The sequence below is a fragment of the Balaenoptera ricei genome, chromosome 15 (assembly GCF_028023285.1).
Source record: "Balaenoptera ricei isolate mBalRic1 chromosome 15, mBalRic1.hap2, whole genome shotgun sequence".
Lineage (NCBI taxonomy): Eukaryota > Metazoa > Chordata > Mammalia > Artiodactyla > Balaenopteridae > Balaenoptera > Balaenoptera ricei.
The window spans coordinates 8,252,497-8,278,226 of NC_082653.1; the positions used below are offsets into that span (position 1 = coordinate 8,252,497).

Consider the following 25,730-nt stretch of genomic DNA (forward strand, 5'->3'; position numbering starts at 1 on the left):
GTCCCCTAGAAGGTCCTATAGGGTCCTGCTCGATTTCAGAGCAAGGAAGCAGATTCTCCCCTCAAGCTTCCAGGAGTTGACCCATTTTTGATGTCTGACCTTTAGAACTGTAAGATATTTTGTGTTGTTTTAAGGCACAAAAATTATGGTAATTTGTTACAGCAGCAAAAGGAAACTAATATGAGCACACTGAAGCTTCGGAGGCTCACAGACCAGGTCCTGGCTCTGCCGCTCACTAGCTACGTAACCTTGGCAAGAAATGTGTACTCTCAGAGACTCATCTAGAAAATGGGAATAATAATAATATTAACTGTGTAGGGTGGCTGCAAGAACAGTGGCTGGCACAGGGTAAATGTGACAAAATAGGGAAATCTACAAGCAGAGTCCACTGTCATGAGTGTCCCTTACCACTGGCCTTTCCCCTGTTGTATCACCTGACCAGACTTTCCCACCTGTGTATTTATGCCTAAAACCTCACCAGTTTTTAGGGAAATAAAAATGCCTCATTTTTCTCCTTCTTCGATTCCTTTCTATCAAATTTATCACATTAGTTCCCCCTTTAAAAAAAATTGTTCAGGTCTCACTGCTGATGAATGGTAGAGACTAAGGCATGATTTATCTGCCAGAAAACGCCATTTTTCAGAAACAGAAGACCGTCTCTGTTTCACCTGGGTAAGAAGTTTCTAAAAAACTAATCTTTCCTTTTTTTGTTCCTAGTTGATTTTTTCTAAAAAGAATTGCCTGATTTTGCTTTTTTTAAAAAAAGAAGTGGAATCATTTCACTGGATTGAAAATCCTTACTTGAGTAAAGAGTGCTCCTGCCGATGCTGTAACATGATGAATGAGAGGAAAAGAATATGCCAATCGTGATGCCTGGGCAAAGTGTGATGGGAGACCCAGTGCCAAAACTCATAGCTACCTGATAGAGAGAAAGACTTGGGACCAGCCTCACTGGTTGGGAAGGGAGCAAACACACGTGTCCTCTTAGCACCCTCTATCTCCCCACAATTGGCCGGCTTTTTTAATGTTTCGCCCACTTGAGTAAAAATTCCTGAGAACAGAGTATTTCCTTTGTTCTTGCAATAATCCCAGAGTTAACACAGGCTCTGAGATACACAAAGGGCTTGGAAATGACTGATAAACAAGTGAACGGTGGCACATCAGACCTGTGGCAGCAGAGCAAGAAAATGCGGCTGAAGGGAGAGTTGTAGATCCTGATGTATCTGCTGCAATAATACAGCCCTAAGTAAATAGCACTTTTAATTATAACAAGAAGTCTGGGGGTTGGCAGTTCCAAGCTCAGTGCAGCATCTTGACGGCATTATCAAGACACCAAATAAGTGTGCCAATTATGTACTGTGGCTCACAAGATGCCACAGACCCACACATCACGTTCTCACATGACAGGACCCAAAAGCCAGAAGGGAAAAGCCACGATTTGCTACTCTTTTTTCTCCTTTTATTAGAAAAGAAAGGAAGGTCCTTCCTAGAAGCCCCCACCTCAAGTAGGCATCCACTTATATCTCATTGGCCAGAATGAGGTCACATGACCACCACTAGCTGCAGGGGCTGCTGGGAAGTCAGGTACTTCTCTGGGCAGCAAGCAAAGAAAACGGGCTGGAGTGGATTGGCCACTGGACAGGCAGTCCCCAGTGTCTGCCAGTGTTTTGATTTCAAAGAATTATTGAGCAACCAAAAGTAGCACATAATGTTTACTCAGGCCTTTCAAAAGTCATTAAAGGGATCTATCTCATTTCCTGAACGCCCGTTTTCTCTCTCCTTCCACCATCTTGCTGTATATATCTCACTCAATAAATAAGCTCCTTATCTTCAGTTCTCCACCCTGCAACCCTGCTAGATGTGCCACCCACACAGGCACTTCCTCTGGGTTGCACTGCATCAGCTCTCTACTTAAAGTGGTTACAGAGAATCCTGAAAACTGGCTCTGCCAGATGGCCTGACAGCTCCTTCCTCCTCTGTCCTTGGAAGTATGCAGAAGTCCCTGTGAAATCTAATACTTCTCAACCTCTTAGTGCTTTTTCTCATCAGAAATTCTAGTGGAGAATTTCTGTCTGGTACATGTAGCCTCCCTGTTACTCTGCTGTGATAGACAGTCTCCAAAATTGCACATCCCTCCCCTCCCCCCGATAATCAAGGCTTCCCAGTATTCACACCCCTGTAGTCCTCTCCCTTGATATCTGGGATGACCCTGTAGAACCAATAATATGTAGTGGAAGGGATGATGCATGACTTCCAAGCCTAAGTCTTAAGAAGCCTTCCAGCCTCTGCCTTTGTCTTTCATAGCACTAGCTCTGGGGAAAGCTAACCACCATGTCAGAACGACTCAGACTGCCATGGTGGAAGGGAGCCCAAGCTAGTCACATGAAGAAGCCATGTGATAAGAAAGAAATGCTCAGCTAGTCCCCAAATGTTCCGGCCATCCCAGGCCAGGACAAATCCTTGAGCTCCACAAACGTGTGCAAATCCCTCCCATTCAACTGGTACATCTTTAATTCATTGTTTTGTAACAGCTACAAGATATTTTAAGGTGTGGGGGTACTGTAATTCATTCAGCCATTACCCTGATGTTGGGCAATTTTTTTTTCTATTTTTCTCTACTCTGAGCAATGTTGCAATAAACGTTCTTGTACATGTTTTTTATTCTTTGTATTTTAGATAGCTTCTTCAGGAGGGAAGCCGTATAATACAGGCACATGTTGTTTTATTGCGCTTCACTTGATTGTGCTTTGCAGATATTGCATTTTTTACAAATTGAAGGTTTGTGGCAACTCCGTGTTGAGCCAGTCTATGGAGGCCATTTTTCTAACAACATTTGCTCACTGCATGTCTCTGTATCACATTTTGGTACTTCTCACAATATTGCAAACTCTTTATGGTGATCTGTGATCAGTGATCTTTGATGTTACTATTGTAATTGTTTTGGGGTGCTGCAAACCTCGCCCATGTAAGACAGTGAGCTTAATCAATAAATGTCGTGTGTTCTGTCTGCTCCACCGACTGGCTGTTTCCCCATCTCTCTCCCCGTCCTCAGGCCTCCCTATTCCCTGAGACACAACAATTGTTGAAATTAGGACAATTAATAACACTATGGCGGCCTCTAAGTGTTCAAGTGAAAGGAAGAGTCACACATCTGTCACTTTAAATCAAACGCTAGAAATGGTTAAGCGTAGTGAGGAAGGCATGTTGAAAGACAAGACAAACCGAAAGCTTGTGCCAAATTGTTAGCCAAGTTGTGAACGCAAAGGAAAAGTTCTTGAAGGAAATGAAAAGTGCTATTGCAGTGAGCGCATGAATGGTAAGAAAGTAAAACAGCCTTATTGCTGACATGGAGAAAGTTTTAGTGGTCTGGATAGAAGGTCAAATCAGCCACAACGTTAGCTTGAGCAAAAAAAAAAAAAGAGCCTAATCCAGAGAAAGCCCTCACTCTCTTCAATTCTATGAAGCATGAGAGAAGTGAGGAAACTGCAGAAGAAAAGTTTGAATGAAGCCAGCAGAGGTTGGTTCATGAGGTTTAGGGAAAGAAGCCATTTCCATAACAGAAACGTACAAGGTGAAGCAGCAAGTGCTGATGTAGAAGCTGCAGCAAGTTATCCAGAAGATCTAGCTAAGATAATTAGTGAAGGTGGTGACACTAAACAACAGATTTTCAGTGTAGATGAAACAGCTTTCTATTGGAAGAAGATGCCATTTAGGACTTTCATAGCTGGAGAGGAGAAGTCAATGCCCGGCTTCAAAGCTTCGAAGGGCAGGCTGACTCTTGTTAGGGGTTAATGCAGCTGGTGACATTAAGTTGACGCCAATGCTCAGTTACAGTTCTGAAAATCCCAGGGCCCTTAAGAGCTAACTCTACTCGGCCTGTGCTCCGTACATGGAAGAGCAAAGCCCGGATGCCAGCACATCTACTTACAACATGATTTACTGAGTATTTTAAACCCACTCTTGAGATCTACTGCTCAGAAAGAAGATTCCTTTCAAAACATTGCTGCTCGTTGATGATGCACCCTGTCACCCAAGAGCTCTGATGGAGAAGTACGAGATTACTGTTGTTTTCATACCTGCCAACGCAACGTCCGTTCTGCAGCCCACGGATCAAGAAGTAATTTTGCCTTTCAAGTCTTATTATTTAAGAAATACATTTCGTAAGTCTATAGCTGCCATAGACAGTGATTCCTCTGATGGATCTGGGCAAAGTCAATTGAAAACCTTCTAGGGAAGATTCACCATTCTAGATGCCATTAAGAGCATCCATGGTTCATGGAAAGAGGTCAAAATATCAACATTGACAGGAGTTTGGAAGAAGTTGATTCCAACCCTCATGGATGACCTTGTGGGGTTGAAGATTCAGTGGAGGAAGCCACTGCAGGTGCAGTGGAAATAGCAAGAGAACTAGAATTCGAATTGGAGCTTGAGGATGTGACCGAATTGCTGCAATCTCATGATAGAACCTTCATGAATGAGGAGTTGCTTCCAACGGATGAGCAAAGAAATGGTTTCTTGAGATGGAATCTACTCCTGGTGATGAACCTGCGAAGATTGTTGAAATGACAACAAAGAATTTAGAATATTACATGAACTTAGTTGATAAAACAGCGGCAGGGTTTGAGAGGATTGACTCCAATTTTGAAAGAAGGTCTACTGTGGGTAAAATGCTGTCAAACAGCATCGCAGAGAAATCATTCGTGAAAGGGGCAAACTTCATGGTTGTCTTATTTTAAGACATTGCCACGGCCTCCCAACCTTCAGCAACCATCACCCTGATCAGTCAGCAGTATCCACATCGAGGAAAGACCCTCCACCAGCAAAAAGCATATGACTTTCGGAAGGCTCAGATGATGCTTAGCATTTTTTAGCAATCGAGTATTTTTAAATTAAGGCATGCACTTTTTGTAGACCTAATGCTACTGCACACTTAATAGACTACAGTATAGTGTAAACATAACTTTGATATGCACTGAGAAACCAAAAACTTTGTGTGACTCACTTTATTGCAATATTTATTTTATTGCTGTGATCTGGTGCCAAACCAAATCTCCAAGGTCTGCCTGTTCAATGGTTAGACAGGTGCTTTTGGACAAAGCACTTGTGTCTGAGGCCTCACCCCACCTCTCAGCAGCTGTGTGAGGATAAACAAGAGACTTCGTGACCTGATGGTAGAGAAAATCAGATAGTGCTTGCAAACCCCTTTACTTGGTGCCTGAAACAATAAATGATGGTCATTATACTTATGTAGACTCCTGAAAATAGTGGTTCCCAAACTTGAATGCACATTAGAATCTGCTGGGGAATTTTTAAACCCTCATACCCAGGCCTCACCTGGAATAATACAATCAGAAGCCCTGGAGTGTAGGGCCTGGGCATGTCTTTTTCCAAGTTTCCCTGGGCTAAGTATTTTTAAAGCTCCTCGTGTTCCGCCAGCGTTGAAAACCCTTTGAAATACACTCCAATAGAAAATTCCTTATTCACATTTTTCAAAAGTAAAACATTGGCATTTCTGTTTTAATTTGGGAACATTTTTGTCCCTGCCGTGGCTGACACTCGGGGCATAGCTTTCCGTTCCAGGGCGCAGACCGTCTGGGTGCCTGAACTTCCACGCAGCTGTCAAGTAACACACAACCTGCTCTGTGCCTCTCTGGACCAAGAAGACAGCCAGCACACTGCTCTCTAAAGATAGAAGCATCCACACGGTTCCTGCAGCTTGAGCGATGTGAACCTGTCCCTCTCTTGAAGGGAAGACCAAGAGAGTCAGGGAGAGACCAAGGGAAAACATAAAAAAACAGCAAGAAGAGAAACAGTATCGTCCTGTGACAACTGCACATCATCTCATTTCCCCAGGGTGCATTTTCACCAGATCTGGAAATGGAATAAACACACCCACTTGCCAACAACTTTTCAGTTAACAAAAATAAAAATAATAAATCAGTGAGACCAAATAAATGGCAAGGTGCCCTCCAAATTGCTAGAAGTTTAACAATTGAAACAACATATTAGTGGGTGAGATCTGATATATGCAAACATACCTCAAAGACCAAATACTTCTGGGAATGAGAACAGGGAAACATAAGCGGAGTCTGGCTCCGTGTGTCAGTACAAAAGCTGGGATGTGTATCAGTGATTCTCAGAGTGGTCCCTGGACCAGCATCATCCCGTCACCTCGAACTAGTTGGACCTGCAGCCCAGCTCAGACCTCCAGAATCCAATGCTGTGGGTGGGGCTGGCCCTCTGTTCTCACAAGCCTTCCTGGAGATTCTGACACTCCCCCAGAAGCGAGGACCACTGCATCTGAGAACTGGCACGAGATGTGGAGGCTGCAGGAAACTGGAAACTCTCCCTGTCTCAGCCCTCGGCCTGGCTGCCCTATGAGAATCCCTCAGCAGATAAGAGGATATTTCAGTGAAAGCCCCATTTTAGGATTTGCAAATGAAATTCCCCAATTCAGAAACATCTGAACATTCTGCTGGCCCAACACCAAGCTGTCAGTGGATCTCATATTTGCCAACCTCTGATTCTGTAAAGTTTTTCTCCCTAAAGGGCATCTCTCAACAAAGCCTTTTTTAATCATCATCATTGCCATCAGGTTATCCCAGCCTGAAACAATTAAACATTTAAATCCTACAGCCAACTCCGAGTGTGCTGGCTTGACCTCTGGGCTCACCGGGCACCCTGCCCAAGGTGATGGCATCCCATGTGAGTCTCCCACAGGGAGGGACCAAGTGGGCGGGAGGTCGCCTGTGACCCGTCCCCTTGGCAGCTCTATTGCCTTTAACCAATAAGCTGCCTGTGGTTAATTCATGAGTCCTTTTTAGAATGACCTCTGGGAGGTACAGGGATTCCAAGTGACTTAAAAAGTTTGAGTTTCTGAGTTTGCTGAGCAAAGGGTCAGACTCTGGAATATGGAGGTGCCCCGGAGGTCATGCCCTTCACTCCAGGATGCAGGACCCACTTGGCCTGGCAACTCCTCCAATCAGAGCTGCACCTTGTTACTTACAGAGCCTGCCATCACCGCTGGGCAGCCCCAGGTAAACCGGAAGCAGGTCAGACATTCCTCCAGTTGGCTTTAAATCCCACCTCTCTTTTCTAGACCTCTCCTTTCCTTTTATTTTTTCTTTTCATTACTTTACATTTTTAAGTGACCTGGGAGGTATACCTAGCAAACGTTCTCAACAGTCTACATAATAAGATAGGACAGGGAACACCTTCCCACCCCCAACTCTGATCGCTCCCCAACCTCCATCCCCAAATTTCCTTTCTGAGAGGCCAGAACTCTTTACAGTTTCTTGTGGCCAGAGGTATTCCACGTGTGTATATTTTTAAATCCTCCCCTCTACCTCTTGACACCATTAAGAAAACAAATGGGAACATACTATTACAGACCGTTGGACATGGCTTTTTTTCACTTACTGTATGTCTTGGAGAATGTTAATGCCTGTGGAGCAATTCACTGTGTGGACAAATGATCATTTATTTAACCAGCTCCCTATTGATAAGCCATTAGGGTGTTTCTACTATTTTGCCACCACAGCAATAGTCCAGCAGACGATGTGTATCTGTTATATGTATCTTTGTGGCTCTGTGCGATTGTATTTATAGGGTAACATTCCAGAAGTAGAAATTAGAGCTCCCAGAGTGTGTGAATTTTTAAATATTGATATATATTACTGAATTATCCTCCAAAGAGACAGCCAAATTACGCCCCTACCCAGCAGAGATGCGGCCATTCTTTCTCATACTTTCTCCACTGCCGGTTACTGAATGTTTCCCTTTTTACCAAGTTGATAGGAGGAGAGCTAAGTCTCATAATTTTATTTTGCTTATATTTTACTATTCATAAGGTTGCACATCTTTTCATTGGCTTAAAAGCCAACCATCTGTCTTTTCTGTGGAGTCTCTGCTCATGTTTGGTGTTTATCCCCTGCCCAAGAGCCATCCCCTGCTGTGTTGGTGTTTATATAATGTCTTCATTTTCAAAATTGAGATATAATTCATATTCCATAAAATTCACGCTTTTCAAGTGTACAGCGTAGTGATTTTTCGTATATTCACAAGGTAGTGCGACCATCGCCACGATCTGATTCCTGATCATTTTCATCACCTCACAAAGAAGTGTTCCTTGAGCAGTTAATCTCTAGTTCTCCTCCCCCAGCCCCTGGCAACCACTAATCTACTTTCTGTCTCTGTGGATTTGCCTATTCCGGACATTTCATATAAAGAGAATCATACAATATGTGGCATTTTGTATTTGGATTCTTTCACTTAGCATAATGTTTTCAGTGTTCACCCATGTTGTAGCAGGTAGCAGTACTTCATTGTTTTATATGGCTAAATAATACTCCACTGTATGGATATGCCACATTTTGTTTATCCAGTCATCAGCTGATGGACATTTGAGTTGTGTGCAAGTTTTTGTGTGAACGTATGTTTTCATTCTCTTGGTTATGTACCTAGGAAGGGAATTACTGGGTCATGTAGCAACTTGATGTCTAACTTTTTAAGGAACTGCAAAGCAGTTGCACCATTTTACATCCCAGCAGGAATGTATGGGGGTTCCGATTTCTCCACATCCTCCTCAACACTGGTTATTGCCTGTCTTTTTGATTATGGCCATCCTAGTGGGTGTGAAGGGGTAACATATTGTGGTTTTGATTGCCTTTTCCTAATGGCTGATGATGTTGAGCATCTTTTTATGCGCTCATTGATCATTTGTATCTCTACTCTGCAGAATATAATGTCTTCTTTTTTTTTTATAAGTTTATTTTATTTTATTTTATTTTATTTTTGGCTGCGTTGGGTCTTCGTTGCTGCACGCGGGTTTTTCTCTGGTTCGGCGAGCAGGGGCTACTCTTCGTTGCAGTGCGTGGGCTTCTCATTGTGGTGGCTTCTCTTGTTGGGAGCACGGGCTCTAGGCATGTGGGCTTCAGTAGTTGCAGCACACAGGCTCAGTAGTTGTGGCTCACGGGCTCTAGAGCGCAGGCTCAGTAGTTGTGGTGCACAGGCTTAGTTGCTCCACAGCATGTGGGATCGTCCGGATCAGGGCTCGAACCCATGTCTCCTGCATTGGCAGGCGGGTTCTTAACCACTGTGCCACCAGGGAAGTCCTATAATGTCTTCTTGATTTGGCTCTTTTCCGCATCCTTCTCCTCTAGCCCCTTGTTTCATATGACTTTCTGGCTAGCTACTCTCAGTGCCCTGGGGCCCCAAGCTAATAACTGTCACTTTTTAGCAGTGTTCTATGTGGCCTGAATTCAACCTACCCCCACCTAGCATCTCCAAAGCTTACCCTTTGTATCCTAAGAGCTGAGGGCACTAATAGAATGTTATATGATTTTCCTGGTAAGTTGTTTTTTTTTTTTACCATTTAAAAGGTGTTTAATATTGTAAATATATGTGATCAATGTTCCTGCTGCTTTGCATCACTGCTACCCTTGGGGGTGGGAGCCACTCATCACATTGCTGCTGGAAATGTGAATCTCTAGAGCCTCTTTTGGGGAAGTAATCTGGCAGTGTCTATTTTAGAAGTTAAATGCACATTAATTTGTGTGCAGCAATTCTACATCTGTACCTCTGTTCCATAGAAATAAAGCACTAGTTTAGGATTTTTGAACATGGAAGTTTTCCCCAATGTTGTTTATAATGGAAATGGAAAAATAAAGGTTTGGAAACTATCAGAATGTTCATTAATTAGGCAATGGCATACATGTCTTTTGGTATATCCATATTAAGGAATATTTTGCAGCTATCAAAAAAAAGATAAGATAGATTTGGATATATTGATTGAGAGGGAGAACTATTGATGTCTTAGTCCATTTGGACTGCTCTAACAAAAATACCATAGACTGGGTGGCTTAAACAATAACCATTTATTTCTCACTGTGCTAGAGGCTGAGAAGTCCAAAATCAGGGTGCCAGCAGATTCTTTGTCTGGTGAGGGACAGGTTCCTGGTTCACAGTCAGCCATCTTTTCACTGTGTCCTCACATGGTGGAGGAAGCAAAAGAGCTCTTTAGTGCCTCCTTTCTAAGGGCACTAATCCCATTCATGAGGGCTCCACCCTCATGACCTAATACCTCCCAAAGCCCCCACCTCCTAATACCATCACAGTGGAGGTTAAGATTCAGCTTATGAACTTCGGTGGGGGGGGGCAGACACAAACAAACATTTAATCCATAACAGTGATATATAAAAGCAATCAAAAACAATATCCAAATACCGTATGCTAACACATATATATGGAATCTAAAAAAAAAAAAAAAAGGTTCTGATGAACCTCAGGGCAGGACAGGATTAAAGACACAGACGTAGAGAATGGACTTGAGGACACGGGGAGGGGGAAGGGTAAACTGGGACGAAGTGAGAGGGTGGCATGGACATATATACACTACCAAATGTAAAATAGATAGCTAGTGGGAAGCAGCCGCATAGCACAGGGAGATCAGCTCGGTGCTTTGTGACCACCTAGAGGGGTGGGATAGGGAGGGTGGGAGGGAGATGCAAGAGGGAGGGGATATGGGGGTATATGTATATGTATAGCTGATTCACTTTGTTATAAAGCAGAAACTAACACACCATTATAAAGCAATTATACTCCAATAAAGATGTTAAAAAAACAAACAAAAAAATCTAACATAATCCTATTTTTATAAAAACCAACCAGGATATGTGTACATGTATCTGGGAGGCTTGTATGTATTTGTCTGAGCATGAACGAAGTTTGATAAGCCACCCCGGGTTGCAGATGTTCATTATACTGCAATGAGGGTAGAAGGTAGAGACAGGGAAAGGAAAGGGTTGAAAGATTAATCATATGGGCGGTAAACGCATGTTAAATGTGTATTATTATCAAACTGAGAAAAACTCAAACATCTGATGTGTCTTTGAGTGAAATATTTGCTCATGTTGGAGCAAAGCCTGGTTCTACAGTTAAATTATCTTTGTATGTTCCAGACTTTAACAGGCATATGAATGATAGGAAATGTGTGAGTAAAGAGGAGAGGAAAAATCGTAAGTCACTGGTGTAGTCTTGCCCCACAGTGACTAAGAGTCACTGCTGACTTTAGAGGATGCTTTCGCGAGAGCGTGGGGTGAGTTACCTTCTGCCCACATAATGTTTGAACCTAGCATTTTCATCACCAAATGTTTAGACACATTGTATCCAGCTGACAGTTGAGAATTCTTCCCTCCTGCCCCCCAAACTCATTCCTTTCTTTTATTTATGCTAGGATCTCTTGGAGAAGATAACCTGGCTTTTTAATATTGAGATGGAGAGCGTGAAATCTGGTCATTCAGTGAAGTTTTCAAATCTAACATCTCCCTCCAAGCCATAGGCAGCTGCCACGTGAATCCTTATTTCAAGACCTTTAAAACAACAAATGCATTTACACAACACAGAAAGCCACAGTTGTTTGAAGTGTCATTTGACTCCTGCAGGCTGACCGCAAAAGGGTCATTTTTTGCAAAACTTTTTGAGGTCTTCATCAGTCTTCCCTAGGGCCTATTGTAATCCTTTGATATTCAGCTACAGTTCTCTTTTGAAGAATTTAGTGTGTCATCATCTACTTTCCCTTCTATTTTTCCTTCTTCTTTGGCGAACTACTTTAACTCTGCCAGAGCCTCATCCAACAATAACCATGTGTGTGATCTTTATATGACTATGAACTCTTCCATCTTTTGCAAGATTTGCAATTTCCCTTTACAATTAGTGTGCATTGTATTTCCTCTTTATTTAGTTTTTATCCTGACTGACCACCATATTGACACTTGTGACAGTGTCGCATAGGAAGGGATGTCTGAGTGGGGAATCGTAAGTGGACACTTCATTTGTGAATAAAATTATGATGACAGTTTCTGTTTTTTCCTCTTTAACCTTAAGAACTAGGAATGTTTAGATAATGAATTCTTAAAAGAAGTCTAGAATAAGTTTAGCCATTTTAAAATGAAAGTGGCAGGGAGGGGAAACATAAGGGTAAGGGATTAAGAGATACAAACTACTTTGTATAAAATATATAAACAAAAGCATGTATTGTACAGCACAAGGAAATATAGCCATTGTTTTGTAATAACTTTAAATGGAGTATAAGCTATAAAAATATTGAATCATTATGTTGTACACCTGAGGCCAATATAATGTAAATCAACTATACTTCAATAAAAAATGTACATAAAAGTTAAAAAAAAAAAGAACTCCATCTCTGCCACCACCATTATTACTTGGGTTGCTATTTTTGCCGCTGTTAAAATCATGGCTGCTGAGCACCTGCTATGCCCCTGGCTCTTCTCCCTGCCTTACCGTGTTCCCTGACTTAATCCTACTATATGCCAAGCACTGCTGGGGGCACTGGGGATGCAGCTGTAATCAAAACAGACCAAGTCTGTCCATTCAGGGCTTATGTTCTACTGGGGAAGAAACAAGTAAACGATGAATTAATGAGATCATTTCAGAGACCAATGAATGCTCTGCAAAATCCGTGGAGTGAATGGGGGTGAGCGGGAGGGGTTACTTTAGAGAGGGTGGTCTAGGAAGGCCTGACCTGGGGCCTGAATGATAACGAGGTAGCCATGGAAGATCTTAGGGGAAGCATTCCCAGGTGGAAAGGACAAGTAGTGCGAAGGGCCTCGGGTGGGACTACAATTGGTGAGCTGAGAGGTGAGAGGAAGCACACAGTATGATCCGAGGTTCTGGCGGGTGTGGTCTACCGTAGAGTTTGTATTACTGAGTCCAAGTTTGTGCTGCATGACAGACCAATAATTTGAGAGATGAGGCATTGGGGCAAGGAATAGCGACTTTATTCGGAAAGCCAGTAGACCAAGAAGATGGTGGATTAGTGTCCCAAAGAACCATGTTCCCCGAGTTAGAATTCAGGCTTCTTTTATACTAAAAGGGGGTGTGGCTGGTTGCTGCAGACTTCTTGGTGACAGAATCCTTCGTTCTTGCAGCTGTCCATGTAGGTCTGGTTATAATGTTCCTATAAGCTTCCACCAAGACAAATGTTATTTTCTGTTCTGCAACTTTCTCTCTCTATATGAAAGGAAAAGTATTATACCTTTAAAGGTCAGAGCCCATCTGAGAATGGGCTCTCCTGTATATTTCAGGCTCTAGGCAACATTTTTTATACCTTTAAAGTCAGAGCCCATCTGAGAATGGGCTCTCCTGTATATTTCAGGCTTTAGGCAACATTTTTTATACAAAGTTGCAGAGCCAGCATGACTAAGCACAGGCAACAGAGCACAAGGGTTAGAGCTAAAGGGATAGATCCAATATGGAGTCAGGTTTGTTCTTCTCTGTTGTATTTGGACTTGATTTTAATTGTGATGAGGCCCTCTTTGGATAGTTTTATGCAGATTAATGATATGATCTGATTTTTATTTAAAACAAATAAACAAAAATCATACACCAATGTTGCCCAGATATGAGAAAGCACAGGCTTTTATTCCCCCTTGTGCAGAGTTGTTTTTTTTTTTTTCTTGAAAATCCACTAATTCTATTACCCAAACTTTGTTCCACTCATCTTTCCTCCCTTGCTCTTCTGTTCTTGCTTCTACTACAATACATAGTTAGGAATTTGAGCTTTGAAATCAGGCAAACATGTGTTCAAATCCTGACTCCACCACTTGTGAGCAGGATAATGTTAGAAAAGTGACTTTATTCTCAGAGCCGCAGTTTCCACACCTGTGAAATGGGAGTGATGATGGTATCTAGCATAGATTTGCTATAATACATAAATACAATGTATCTTGTTACATACAGCATTTACTATTAATGCCTGGCACCTGGGAAACATTCCATGAATATTAGCTATTGTGTTTACAGTTGTACGAAGTGAAAATTGTAGCTTTGGCACATGAAAAAAACAAAACAAAAGATAGCCCTTACTCAGAAGTTCTGAATAGTGTAACACAAACCTTGTGTGTGTATGTATGTGTTTGTCTTAAATATGTGATAGAAATCTGATGAAGCAGTTTGTTTTAACTAAGAATACTTGGTGCTTGGAAAAAGCATTCTTGAAACTTCTCTGGCCCAGGTTCTTAGATTTCTGAAGATAAATGAATTCATATCATTACTATTTTAAAAGTCTTTCCAGAGCACCCAAATTTAGAGGTTAAACCATTGGAATAATTCCTTCCCTTATGCTTCTATTTAGAAAATTAAATAGTAATTGTAGTAATAATATATAAATATTACAAAACAACTAATATTTGTTAAATATCCACACATACCCGCCCGTGTTAAGTACTGTGTAGGAAGTATTTCATTTAATCCTCACAGTCTCCCTTTGAAGAAGACACTTATTTTCTTGTCCATTTTATAAGAAAATTGAGGCACAGAGATATAAAGTAACTTGTCCAGGTCAAATATTTAATATTTTAGAGGTTAAACCCAGGTCCCTCTGATCCACATCTAAGTACTTAACAATTACGCTAAGATGCCATTCATCTCCATCACATGTCTAGATAAAATGACTTTCTTAGGGCTTCCCTGGTGGTGCAGTGGTTAGGAATCTGCCTGCCAATGCAGGGGGACGTGGGTTTGAGCCCTGGTCCGGGAAGATCCCACATGCCGTGGAGCAACTAAGCCCGTGCGCTGCAACTACTGAGCCTGCGCTCTAGAGCCCACGAGCCACAACTACGGAGCCCGCGTGCTTCAACTACTGAAGCCCACACACCTAGAGCCTGTGCTCTGCAACGAGAGAGGCCACCACAGTGAGAACCCCGTGCACCACAGCGAGGAATGGCCCCTGCTCGCCACAACTAGAGAAAGCCCGCACACAGCAGCAAAGACCCAATGCAGCCAAAAAATAAATAAATTTTTTAAAAAAAGACTTTCTTAAAACATACACATACACACACACTACAAAATATCTTTTCTGCGTTAAGGAGATCAAAATTTTCAACTCTCCTAAATATTTGGGAGCTACCATTTGCATTCTTACTTGATTTCTTTTTATCTTCCTTAAACTCTTACACATTTTTTTCATGGAAAGTAAAATCTCTTTGGTATGTCATCTGTTTGTCTGCTTTATGAGAAAACTTTTTATTGAAACCAGATTCCAGATGGGCTTCTCCCAAGATTTTTCATAGGAACGGAAAGCTTAGTTCCAGTCATCTAGAAGGAACTTTTTATTCTTTCCATAATAATGTGAGGAAGGCTTGTAAATTATCCCCATCTTTGCAAGAATATAAAACCTGGAACTCCAGTGGGTTTTCTTCCTACTCATTCACACAGATTGGGGTGTGTGTGTGTGTGTGTGTGTGTGTGTGTAAGTTAATGTTTCAGAACATAATTTATTTGTTTTTTAATGCTTATCTAAGGTCTCAAATGACTGTAATCTCTTTGCCCACGTGGATTTTTTTCCTTCACTTTTACTGAGAAAACAAAGTGTTGGTGGGTATTTTTTTGTTTCTATCCAGCTTCTTAGAACTCACTTTCTCCCATTTCATTTTCTTTCCCCTCCTTCATCCCATATTAAATGCCTCCTAGACATATTTGAAGAGCCCGGAGACTACTTCTCAAGGAGAGGATTGATTGCTATTAATTAACAGGTGAAATAGGTACTGACCAATTCCCTGAAATTCTCTCCAAGTCACTGAGTATGTACTTAATTTGAACTGGCATAAATGGAAAAAAAAAAAAAAAAAGACTTGCTGGCTATGGCTATGTAATTGTAAACCAGCTTCAGGGACAGCTGGATTCAGGTGTCCAAATGCTACCATGGATCTCTTGGCTCTGCTTTCATCTATGTTAGTTCTCAGGCAAGCACTCTGAAAGGTGACAGCCAAGGCCACCAGCTCCAGATGTACCTCCTACTGGTTTGCCAACCCAAGCACAAAGATTTGTAACTGTGTTCTAGTAGGTTCAGCAAAAATCGCAAGATTGATTTTTGTTAGTCTAGCTTAGGTCATGTGCCCACCTAGGAAGTGAGCATTTTAGCAAGGGAAATAGAAGCTCCAGATGATGGACTTGGATATACACTCACCCAAGTTTGGGGGGCAGAGCTTCATGGAAATGGGTTGTCCCATCTAAGAGGTCCTAGTTCTTACAAGTTATCAAAAATACTTTACCCATTCTCTGATATCAAGAGTTATGGTTTGTATCTGCTGTAACTCTTCATGCATTGAAGTCTAGTTTAGATACCTGGATGTAAGGAATGGATCCTTTATTGAAGCAATATATTGGCACTTTTTTAGAAGTCTGTCCATGGGAAGATTTTTTTCAAAGACTTTTTCTCTGACTGTAACACTCTTACTTACCACTAGCTCCTTGTTTTCCCGCCAGAGCGTAAGGAGGACTAGAGGAGATCAGTGGATGTTCTTGGCATTTTGAAAAGCCCTTCCTTGTTTTGAATCTTAGTCTCTCCCTTTTTTGTCAACTGCCTCCTCTTCTCCTGGCATGGAGCATCCCCACAATTCATTTATATTCACTCTGACAGTTCAACTGCCTGAGCTGCTTATTTGGCATCTTGACACATCCATCCATCACTTCTTTATTCCCACTCTCTCCCTCCCTCTTCCCTTCTGAGTATAACAGTTACCACGATTACGAATTCCAGGACCACAAGAAAAATGGTTAAGAAGAGCCAAAGGATATATCCAATGTTCACAAAGGGTCTGAGTTTATGAGGAACCCCTAGTGCATGTCACTGGTCTTCCGTACCATTTCTTCTCCGCTCCTCAAAGCTTAAAGAGGAGACCACCACTCTGCACAGGGATCCAGAGCCCTCTCTCCCTCTCTCCCTCCCTCTCTCTCTCCTTTACTGTTTGTTCTTGACTTTAGACACTGTGAGATACTAGAGTTTGGCAAAAATAATTGCTAATGGATGTGTGTATTTCTTACTACCTGCGAGCAATGTGAGAAGAGCTAAAGAAGCCTCGGTTCTCTTCCTTCTCTTTCTGTCTTCCTGCAAACAGATATTAAGAAGTGGTTGACTACAGACTACACCGTCACAGTATCTGTCAGTTACTAGGCAGCTACTCTGGGAAAGGCAGGATTCTTGATCCTTTGCATGAGTTTTCTCCTTTAAACATCAGAACAACCCTGCAAGGGAGCTTCTATTTTCCCCATTTTACAAATGAGAAAATTCAAAGAGTTTTCGTGACTTGCCCAAGGTCACACAGCTTAACGGTAGAGAATCTTGATCTTTAACTGTGATTTCCAATTTTGTAGTGTATCTTTTTTCCTTAATATTGCACTGCTTTAGAAAAGGGCCCTCGAAAAGGATGCAGTTCTGTTAGGTCGATGCAGAGTTCAAAACAGAAACAGGTGGATTCTGGAAACAGTGCCCCTCCCTGGAGGGGGCAGAACCTGCACCCACAGTCTTGCACAGGTAACGCTACACTCTGCCTCCATGTGACCCAAGGTCTAATCCACTTTCCTGTGTAGACATCTGAACTTCCAGACTTCACAATGGAAACTTTCTAGAATATAAGATAGAGCATGAACTTTGGAGTCAGATTTCTACCCATAACCAGATTCTGCTTGCTGGCCAGCTGTGGGAAGGTGGATCAACCTCTCTGGCTGTCCATTTTCTCACTCATGAATAATGACAATAACTAACGTTCATAACATTTATTGAGCATTTACTATATTCCAGGCAGTGTTCGATGTGCTTTAAAAATATTAACTCATGGAATCTTCATGACAAAATTATGGGTGTAGGTTCTACTATTTGCCTCATTTTACCAGAAAATTGAGGCACAGAAAAGTTAAGTAACTCAGATTCAAATTGACAGTCTGGCTCAGTGGTTCTCGAATGTGAGTTTTGCCCCCAGGGGACATTTGGCAACTTCCGGAGACATTTCTGGTTGTCACCACTAGGGGGTGCTATGGGCATCTGGTGGGTAGAGGCCAGGGATGCTGCCGTACACCCTGCAAGGCACAGGGTGGACCCCGGAACAAAGAATGATACGGCCCCAAACGGCAGTAAGTCCCGAGGCTGGGAAACTTGTTCTCCTAACCCCATAACTGCTGTCCTGCCTCCCAGGTGAAAGCATGATAATTTGCCTCTCACAGGATTCCCGCGGAGATAAAGAAGATAATTAATGTGTCACTAACACAGCACCTGGTGCGTGCTTTCCGGTAACTTGGCTTTCCTCTTCCCTAATCATATGTTCCTCTCTCCAGAGAAAAGCAGGGTCAGAAGACACCTCGATGGCTGACTTCTGCTCCGCAGAGGGACCCAGGCACAGCGGAGTCCCAGACCGCATCGCAGCCTCTGTGTAGGAGACGGTGGGAGTCCATTAGCAATCCTTGAATTTCCTCGCTGGGCTGAATGACCGCTGTTTCTGTTTGTGTTTACAGTCGATTTGGAAACAAGTGTCCAGGAGGATAATGTGGCCACTTCTTCCCCCAAGACAATGGAGATAAGCGCTGTTGCGGATGCCAACGGGGAGAATCTTGGGAAGGAGGCCAAAGCCCAGACACCAGCTGCTAAATCTCGTTTTTTCTTGACACTCTCTCGGCCTGTACCAGGACGTACCGGAGACCAAGCCACGGATTCATCCACTGGACCAGTGAAGCTTGATGTCAGCTCCGATAAAGCTCTAGGGAACAAAGACCCGAGTGAGCCCATGGCACTTCCGGTGGCAGCTGCACTGGGGTGCGACCCAGATAAAACCCCCGTGCAGACCCCGGCCCAAGCCGAGGGCCTCTCTGCCACTTGGGGACCAGAGTCTCGTCTATCTGAGTCCGGGGGGGCAGCCCCCTCCAAGCCCAAGGACCCCAGCTTCTTTGACAGACTCTTCAAACTGGACAAGGGACGGGACGAGGCCCTCGTGGACCGCCAACAGGAAGCCGGGCGTGCAGAGCGTCACCACCCCGCCGCCGAAACTCCTGGATTCTCCACGCAGTCGGACGATGTCCCTGCAGAGAGGGTAAGACAGTCCATTTTGTTCTTAATGCAGGCTCGGGGGGCACTTGTGGGGCAAGACGATTGCACGTGTGTTGCTGTGCCATCACCGAGGGGTCCTGACAAGGTATCAAGCCGTGGATCCCTCTAGAACCAACAGCACATTGCAGCGCGGTGCTCGCCAGTGTTTCTGCGGGCAGAAACATCTGTTGGAAGAACAACAACAGCTGTGGCATCTGTTTCATGTAAAAGGAAAGAGGAGGTGAGTCACATACAGATGAATCTGTCCCTCCATTTATCAAAGGCAGCGGTGGACAGGTTGCATTTATGATCAAATGGCGTCTGGAGGGAAAAGCATTAGCAGAATAAAAACGGTTCCTAAAAGACTTAAATACCTGCCCGTCTCAGTAGCTGGTTTCATATACAGAATGTTTATGGGCTTTTGTTGGAATGCATTTCACTTATTACGTTTAATAGCTTGGACTGATCTTTAACTATCTTTTGCACTAAAGTGTGCATTTAAAGAAAGAGATTTTACAGCTCTGGGAAGACTCTTTTATGTACAAATTATTTTTCAACAAGCTGGAGTAATACCTTTGTAAAAAACGAGATTTTTTTTTTTTTTTTTTTTTTTAAGGAGGCATCTGAACCGGTTGCTTTCTTTCCTGCGCAAAGAAAGGCAAATCCTTTTGATCTTAAAAAGAGCATTTGATTTTACCCTTGAGAGTTCGTTCGTATTGGGGACCGAGAAAAGAACTCCTTGAATGAAGAAGGAAATAAAAGTAGATACATTGTATTTTAAGGCACTTATTCCCTTAGTTAATGGATTTTTAAACAACAGTATTTTTCAAAATTTGGGAGTAAAGTGCCTCTACTAGAGATTAGACCCAGGAAAAAATTAAATGGGCTGTTTTTTATTATATGGTTATGTATCGTGGCTGTCAATATATTTGTCTTAATGACAACCAGCTTCCCTACCAAGTTGCTAATGATAACACTGGCTGTCATTTATTTAGCTTTTACAATGTGCCAGGCTCTGTTCTAAGCACTGTCCAGATATTATTTTCCTTCAGGAAAATGAGTATCACATTAATCTGAGGTTTTAATGTATCCAGGATGGTGTCAAAAATTATACTGTAAATATTAGACACCAACTGAAAATTCTGGACTGTTAGAATTGAGGAACAGATAAGGCTCGTATGTTTAGGCTCATGCTATCAGCATTCTTGTCATTTCTGTAAATTTTTACTCTAAGAACTGATTCTTATATTTTCTTTCAAAAGTTAGAAAAATTGCCCTTTAAATGCCCCCTTCCCCAAATGCAGCAGTTCAGGAGGCAATTGAATAGCTTTCTGTTTAATTCAAAGTGAGCCTTCAAATGTATGCTGGCATCAAATCTTTACTGAGGGTGACACTGCCAGGCACAGGTGAGGCACGGCCACAGTGGTGGACAGGACAGGGTCCCGGTCCTCAGGGAGTTTTTGGTCTAGCGAGAGAAGAGGTACAAAAAACTCACAGTTACAATGCAAGGTGCCCAGTGCTCTGGTGGGGAAGGCCAAGTGTTGGAGAGGATGTCCAGACACAAGGAGAATTAGCCTACCTGGCCCAGGGAACCTTCCATTAAATGTATAAACCTGGAGCCCGAAAGGTCCTTGTCTCGGGGCTATAAACTGGTCATCAATATTCATGAATATTTGAGAAGCTATTTACTACTTTACTTTGAGTGGGGAAACTCTTGTTGCCTTCTTGTTATTGGTCATGGGCTACTAAGGCCATTCTGAGTTTTTGAACAATCACATGTTTCATTTCCATGGGCATCCAAAGCCAGCCCATGGCTTGAGTTAGGAAAAGACTGAGTTATTTATGGAAAGAGAATGAAGGACTGAGCTTTACCCGTCTTGGGATAGGTGTCTGTAATGCATCCAAATCCCCATCCTAATTAAGTAAACCGGTTCAGCCTCTGATAACCGACCCTTGAAAGTATTTAACCTTAAAAACTTAATGTGATCAATCCATTCCTATCCTACGAAGAGGGCAGAAAGTTTTAGAATCGTGCTTTATCAACTCAGTTTTTTTTTTTAAATTGAATGCTCTTTGGGACAGCACCTCAACCGGAGTGGTATGAGCTCCAAAATGAGATTTGATTCACAAGATGGGGTCTGTGTTGGGAACATGGCAGGTATTTAATATAGTCAAGCCTGTGGGCAATATTTTGACGTTATAGTTAGTAACCTCTCAGAAAATCTAAAAATTGTCACTTATCTTCCTCTTGGAGTAAGTGAATTTGTTTGCCTAGATTCACCCATGAAATTTGCATGTGTTTGTTCCACTACAGATTTCCATTTTTAGTTGGTTGTATCATTGGAATTTGAAATATGGAGTGTTCACTCTGCCCTACGTGCTTATAAAACATGGAAAAGTTATGAAATAGCCACTCATTTCTCCTCCAGTCTGTAAACTTGTGGATATTCAGATACATATATCTGCAAAGGTTTTTAACAGCAGCAACGGCAAAACGGCCTACTGATTGTTAAGATTTCTGTTCTGATCCCTGGCTGCACAGTCTGTATTTGGGGGAAAAATCAATTGTCCTGGAAGTGTAATGAAAGAGTCCAGCTCTCAGAAAGTAACAGGAATAAACTTCTCAATCAATGGCTTTCTTGGTGGAAGTAGCATACTATGCATAAGTGGCCGTCAATGTATCGATTCAGAATTCTTAGGGTAAATTATGCCTTAGGCTCAGCGGTGTCAGCTGTCTCTCCTCTCCCACCCACTCAATCCTGCCCCCCCCCACCCGGTTTCTCTGTGTGTCTCTTACTGGATTGGAATTCCAACCACAAACCCACAGAGCCGTGAATTGGGAGAAAGATGCCACCATTTCATTCTGGGGGAAACACACAAATCTGTGTTTTCAGAACGACAATCTTATTTTTGTGCCTTATAAAACTACATTCAGAGCATAGCATAATTAAAACAAGGCCAGAATTCATGAACAAATGAAGCATTTACTACATAGGCCAAAGAAAAGATAAATTATATGCCTGAAAAGTTTCACTGAGCTGTGATTCACACAAACCAATGTGTTGGCAGGGATGAGGTGGGTTTTTTTGTAATTTTTCTCTCACCCCAACAATTGAACCAGAACTATAAGATACGCATTTAAGAGATTCAGCCCTCTCAAAATTGATCACATCATGAAAACTTGATCCTTAGTGGTTAAAAAAACAAGAACAACAACACTAAATTTCTGTTGCCACTGGTAATTCCACAAGTGTCTTTGTGTTGGGGGTAGGGGTGCTTTAAGTGTTGCCAAGCACAGATTCAGGAGATTTAAACAAGAATATCCCTTTTCTTTTAAAAGTTTAATTAAATTCTGTGTTATTTAAACACCAACCTTGTGCAAGGCACTTAAAAGATAAATTATGGTCCTAGACCTTCAAAGATCATATAATCTAGTAAGAGACACTATTTTTTTTTAAATCGGATGGTATTTGCCTGTTTTCAGTTCACTCTTTTTTTAAATTAATTTATTTGTTTATTTTATTTTTGGCTGCATTGGGTCTTCGTTGCTGCGCGCGGGCTTTCTCTAGCTGCGGCGAGCGGGGGCTACTCTTCGTTGTGCTGCGTGGGCTTCTCATTGCGGTGGCTTCTCTTGTTGCGGAGCACGGGCTCTAGGTACGCGGGCTTCAGTAGTTGTGGCGCATGGGCTTAGCTGCTCCGCGGCATGTGGGATCTTCCCGGACCAGGGCTCAAACCCGTGTGCCCTGCATTGGCAGGCGGGTTCTTAACCACTGTGCCACTAGGGAAGTCCCGAGACACACATTTTTAAGGGAGGTTGTGATAAGTGCATTGATCCTCAAATTCATTCAGGCTATGGATTTTTAGAGAAGTACCCAGTGTTTTGCTTCCTCCTCTTCTTTTCTCTCTTGAACACACTCCATTCAGGCTTTGTCCTCCATAAAACCTGCTCCTGTCAAAGCTGCCACGATGTCACACCTCCCCCCACCCCTCACCTCAGCTGCCAAACTGAGTACGTCTCCGTCCTTATCCTGCCCTATTTGTGGGTCACATCTGACACAGCCCACCATCCCTTCCTTCTTGAAGCAGCATCCTCACTTGGTTTGCAGGTTCCCCACCTCCCTGGCTGCTCTTCCTTAATCTCTCGTGCTGAGTCTTACTCCCTAAACGTCGGAGTCCCCAGCGTTCAGTTCTTGGATGTCTTCGTCTTTAACTACACTTCCTTCCTTGCAGATCTCCTCCAGTCCCAAGGGTTAAATATAGCCATCTGCTGACACGTCCCAGATTGATGTCTCTAGCCTAGATCTACCCCTGAAGTCCAGACTTGAGTAGCTAGCTGCCTCTGCTACCTATCTATTTGGATTTCTACACCGCTATTTGAATGTTCGCTGGACATCTGGACCTCGATAGGTCCAAAACTGAACTCTTCATTCACACTCAACACCACCACCACCGACAACATACCCACTTGTTTAATCCACAGGCTTCTCATCTCAGTTACTGGCAACTCCATCCTACCACTGCTCTTCAGTGGTAGAACTGGAATGAAAGAACCAAGATCTCTACAGTCCTTTTCTACATGGTATAAAGGAGTGAATTAGAACATAAACATTGCAGTCAAGTAGCCTAGGTTTCAACTCTGTGTCTGTCACCTACTGGCTGTGTGACCTTGGGCAAGTTACTTAACCACTCTGAGCCTCAGTTTCTTCATCTGTAAAATGGGGATAATAATAATATCAAGCACATTTTCACATTATTCACACTTGTGAAAATTAAATAAGTCATGTAAAGTACTTAACACAGAGCTATTGCATTTTGAGAAATATTATCAGTATCACGGTTTTTCTCCCCCTTACTTCACATTTTAGTCTTTTTGCCCTTCCCTTCCATAGTCTTCAACCAAAATCTGCAGAGATAGCACAATTGAATCGAATTTGAAAGCTACATAACCAAAGGCATAAGTCCTAATTTGGGTTAAAAAAAAGATGCAGGAGTTGTAAAATTATTTTTAGAAATAATAGAATTTAAATGCCCATACCTGCAAGCTCCAGTTTCTTTGTCTGACATTCAAGGGTCTCTACCAGCTTTCCTTTGTCTGTTTTTCTAACTGTATTTTCCCCTATTGCCCTAAATTTATCTGGTCAGAATGGCCAACATATGACCTGTGCAGATGCCATCTACTCCCCAGGATTTTCTCTGCCTGTATCTCCATCTCTCTCTGTTTATCAGAAATCTACTTCACCTTCAAGTGCCGAGTTCTCCATGAAGCTGACCAGGTGTCCCCACTCCTGGCTGGTTTCTGATGACATGAATCTCTCTAGTTTTTTGGGTTTTTTTTTTTTTTGTATTCAATATGTTAAGTGAAATTCTGTGATAAAATCACTTTGAAGGAATCATCTCATTGAAAGATCAAAACTTCAAGGGAATTTTTGTATCTTTACCATTTTACGGATGAAGAAATCAAAGCTTTAGAGAAACCAAGTCACTCACTCCAAGTTACACAGCTAAAAAAGAATTGTCCGTCTCTAAAGCCCATACTTCTCATGCTCAATATTATGTTTTTACCAATTATTTGAAACTGCAGTAACGTTGCAACTATGAAAAATTGAATAATGATGTGAGGAAGTGCTTTTCAAAAATTTTAGTACATGCAATATTGGAAATCCCAAGTTAATCTCAAATCAAAAAGAAAAAAATCCCCTCATTCCAGCATTTGAAGGCCAAGTGAATTACAAAGTGTGTTTTTTATTTCATCCTGTTTACCTCTGGCCAGAAGGCCATGACTTTTCAACAGGTAAAGAGAACTATCCACCCAAAAGTGTTTGTCAGTAAAGAGGGAAAACCTGTCTTAAACTATACAAGTTATGGAGTAGGCAAGGTTTTCAGCTATAACACTATAATTTTTATGAACTTTATAAATTAGCACTAAGAAACATTTGATGTGAAACGTTTACTGTAGCAGAGGTGCAAGTGTTAGGGGCCTGATTGACACAGGAATGAGTTCAGATTCTACCACTTACTAGCCGTGTGGTAGAGTCAAATAATAACAATTGCCCCAGTTTTTAATAATTGGTTATTCCTCGGCCGTGTAGTAAGCCTTTGTCACACCTTAATGGCTTTGATTCTTATAACAACAAGGTAGATATTTTTATTGCCATTTAACAAATGAGGAAGCCGGGGCTCAGAGAAGTTAAGTTACTGGCTCAAGGCCACACAGTTAAATTAGTGGCAGAACTGGAATCAAGATCCGGCAGTGACCAAAGCCTGTTACACTCACTCATTTCAAAACCTTGTGTTTTCATTCACAAGAGGAAGGTACTGCCTGCCCTAGACGCTATTGCAAGGACAAAAGATGACATGGGCAGTCAGTAGTAATGATGCTAAATGAAATAGTATATTTTCTAAATTGTCAGAAACTTAGAAATAAAGAATAATGAAATAGAGCAAATGGTCTTCCAGTATGATGGAGTTTGGATAGTACATCATCTAGGGTACCTTTGGTTGCAAGTAAAGAAAAAAAAAAAAACTCAATCAATAGTGGCTTCGTTAATGAGGGAAATGTACTATTTCTTGTACATAATAAGAATTCTAGAAGTGGGGTGTTTAGTCTGGTTCAGTATCTTCACAGCCCCAGGATGCATCAGTCTCAGTGCCCTCTGTGTATTGGCTTGGTTCACAGGCTTAATCCCTTGTGGTTTTTCTTTTTCTTTCTTTCTTTTTTTTTTTGTGGTATAGTTGATGTACAATATTATATAAATTTCGGGTGTACAAGATAGTGATTCACAATTTTTAAAGGTTATACTCCATTTATAGTTATTGTAAAATATTGGCTTTGTGGTTTTAAGAAGGTTGCCATAGT

The 25,730-nt window shown here is 42.1% G+C and overlaps 1 protein-coding gene across 11 annotated transcripts in view; it reads left to right on the plus strand.

The window, feature by feature from the left end:
• The window catches only part of BCAS1 (brain enriched myelin associated protein 1), a 106,200-nt gene that overhangs the window by 20,841 nt on the left and 59,629 nt on the right, over nucleotides 1-25,730 (plus strand). For all 11 annotated transcript variants that reach the window (XM_059897609.1, XM_059897611.1, XM_059897610.1 and 8 more), the window contains exon 4: nucleotides 18,307-18,878. In XM_059897609.1, coding sequence (XP_059753592.1) covers nucleotides 18,307-18,878 — 572 coding nt within the window. The remainder of the gene's footprint in view (nucleotides 1-18,306; nucleotides 18,879-25,730) is intronic.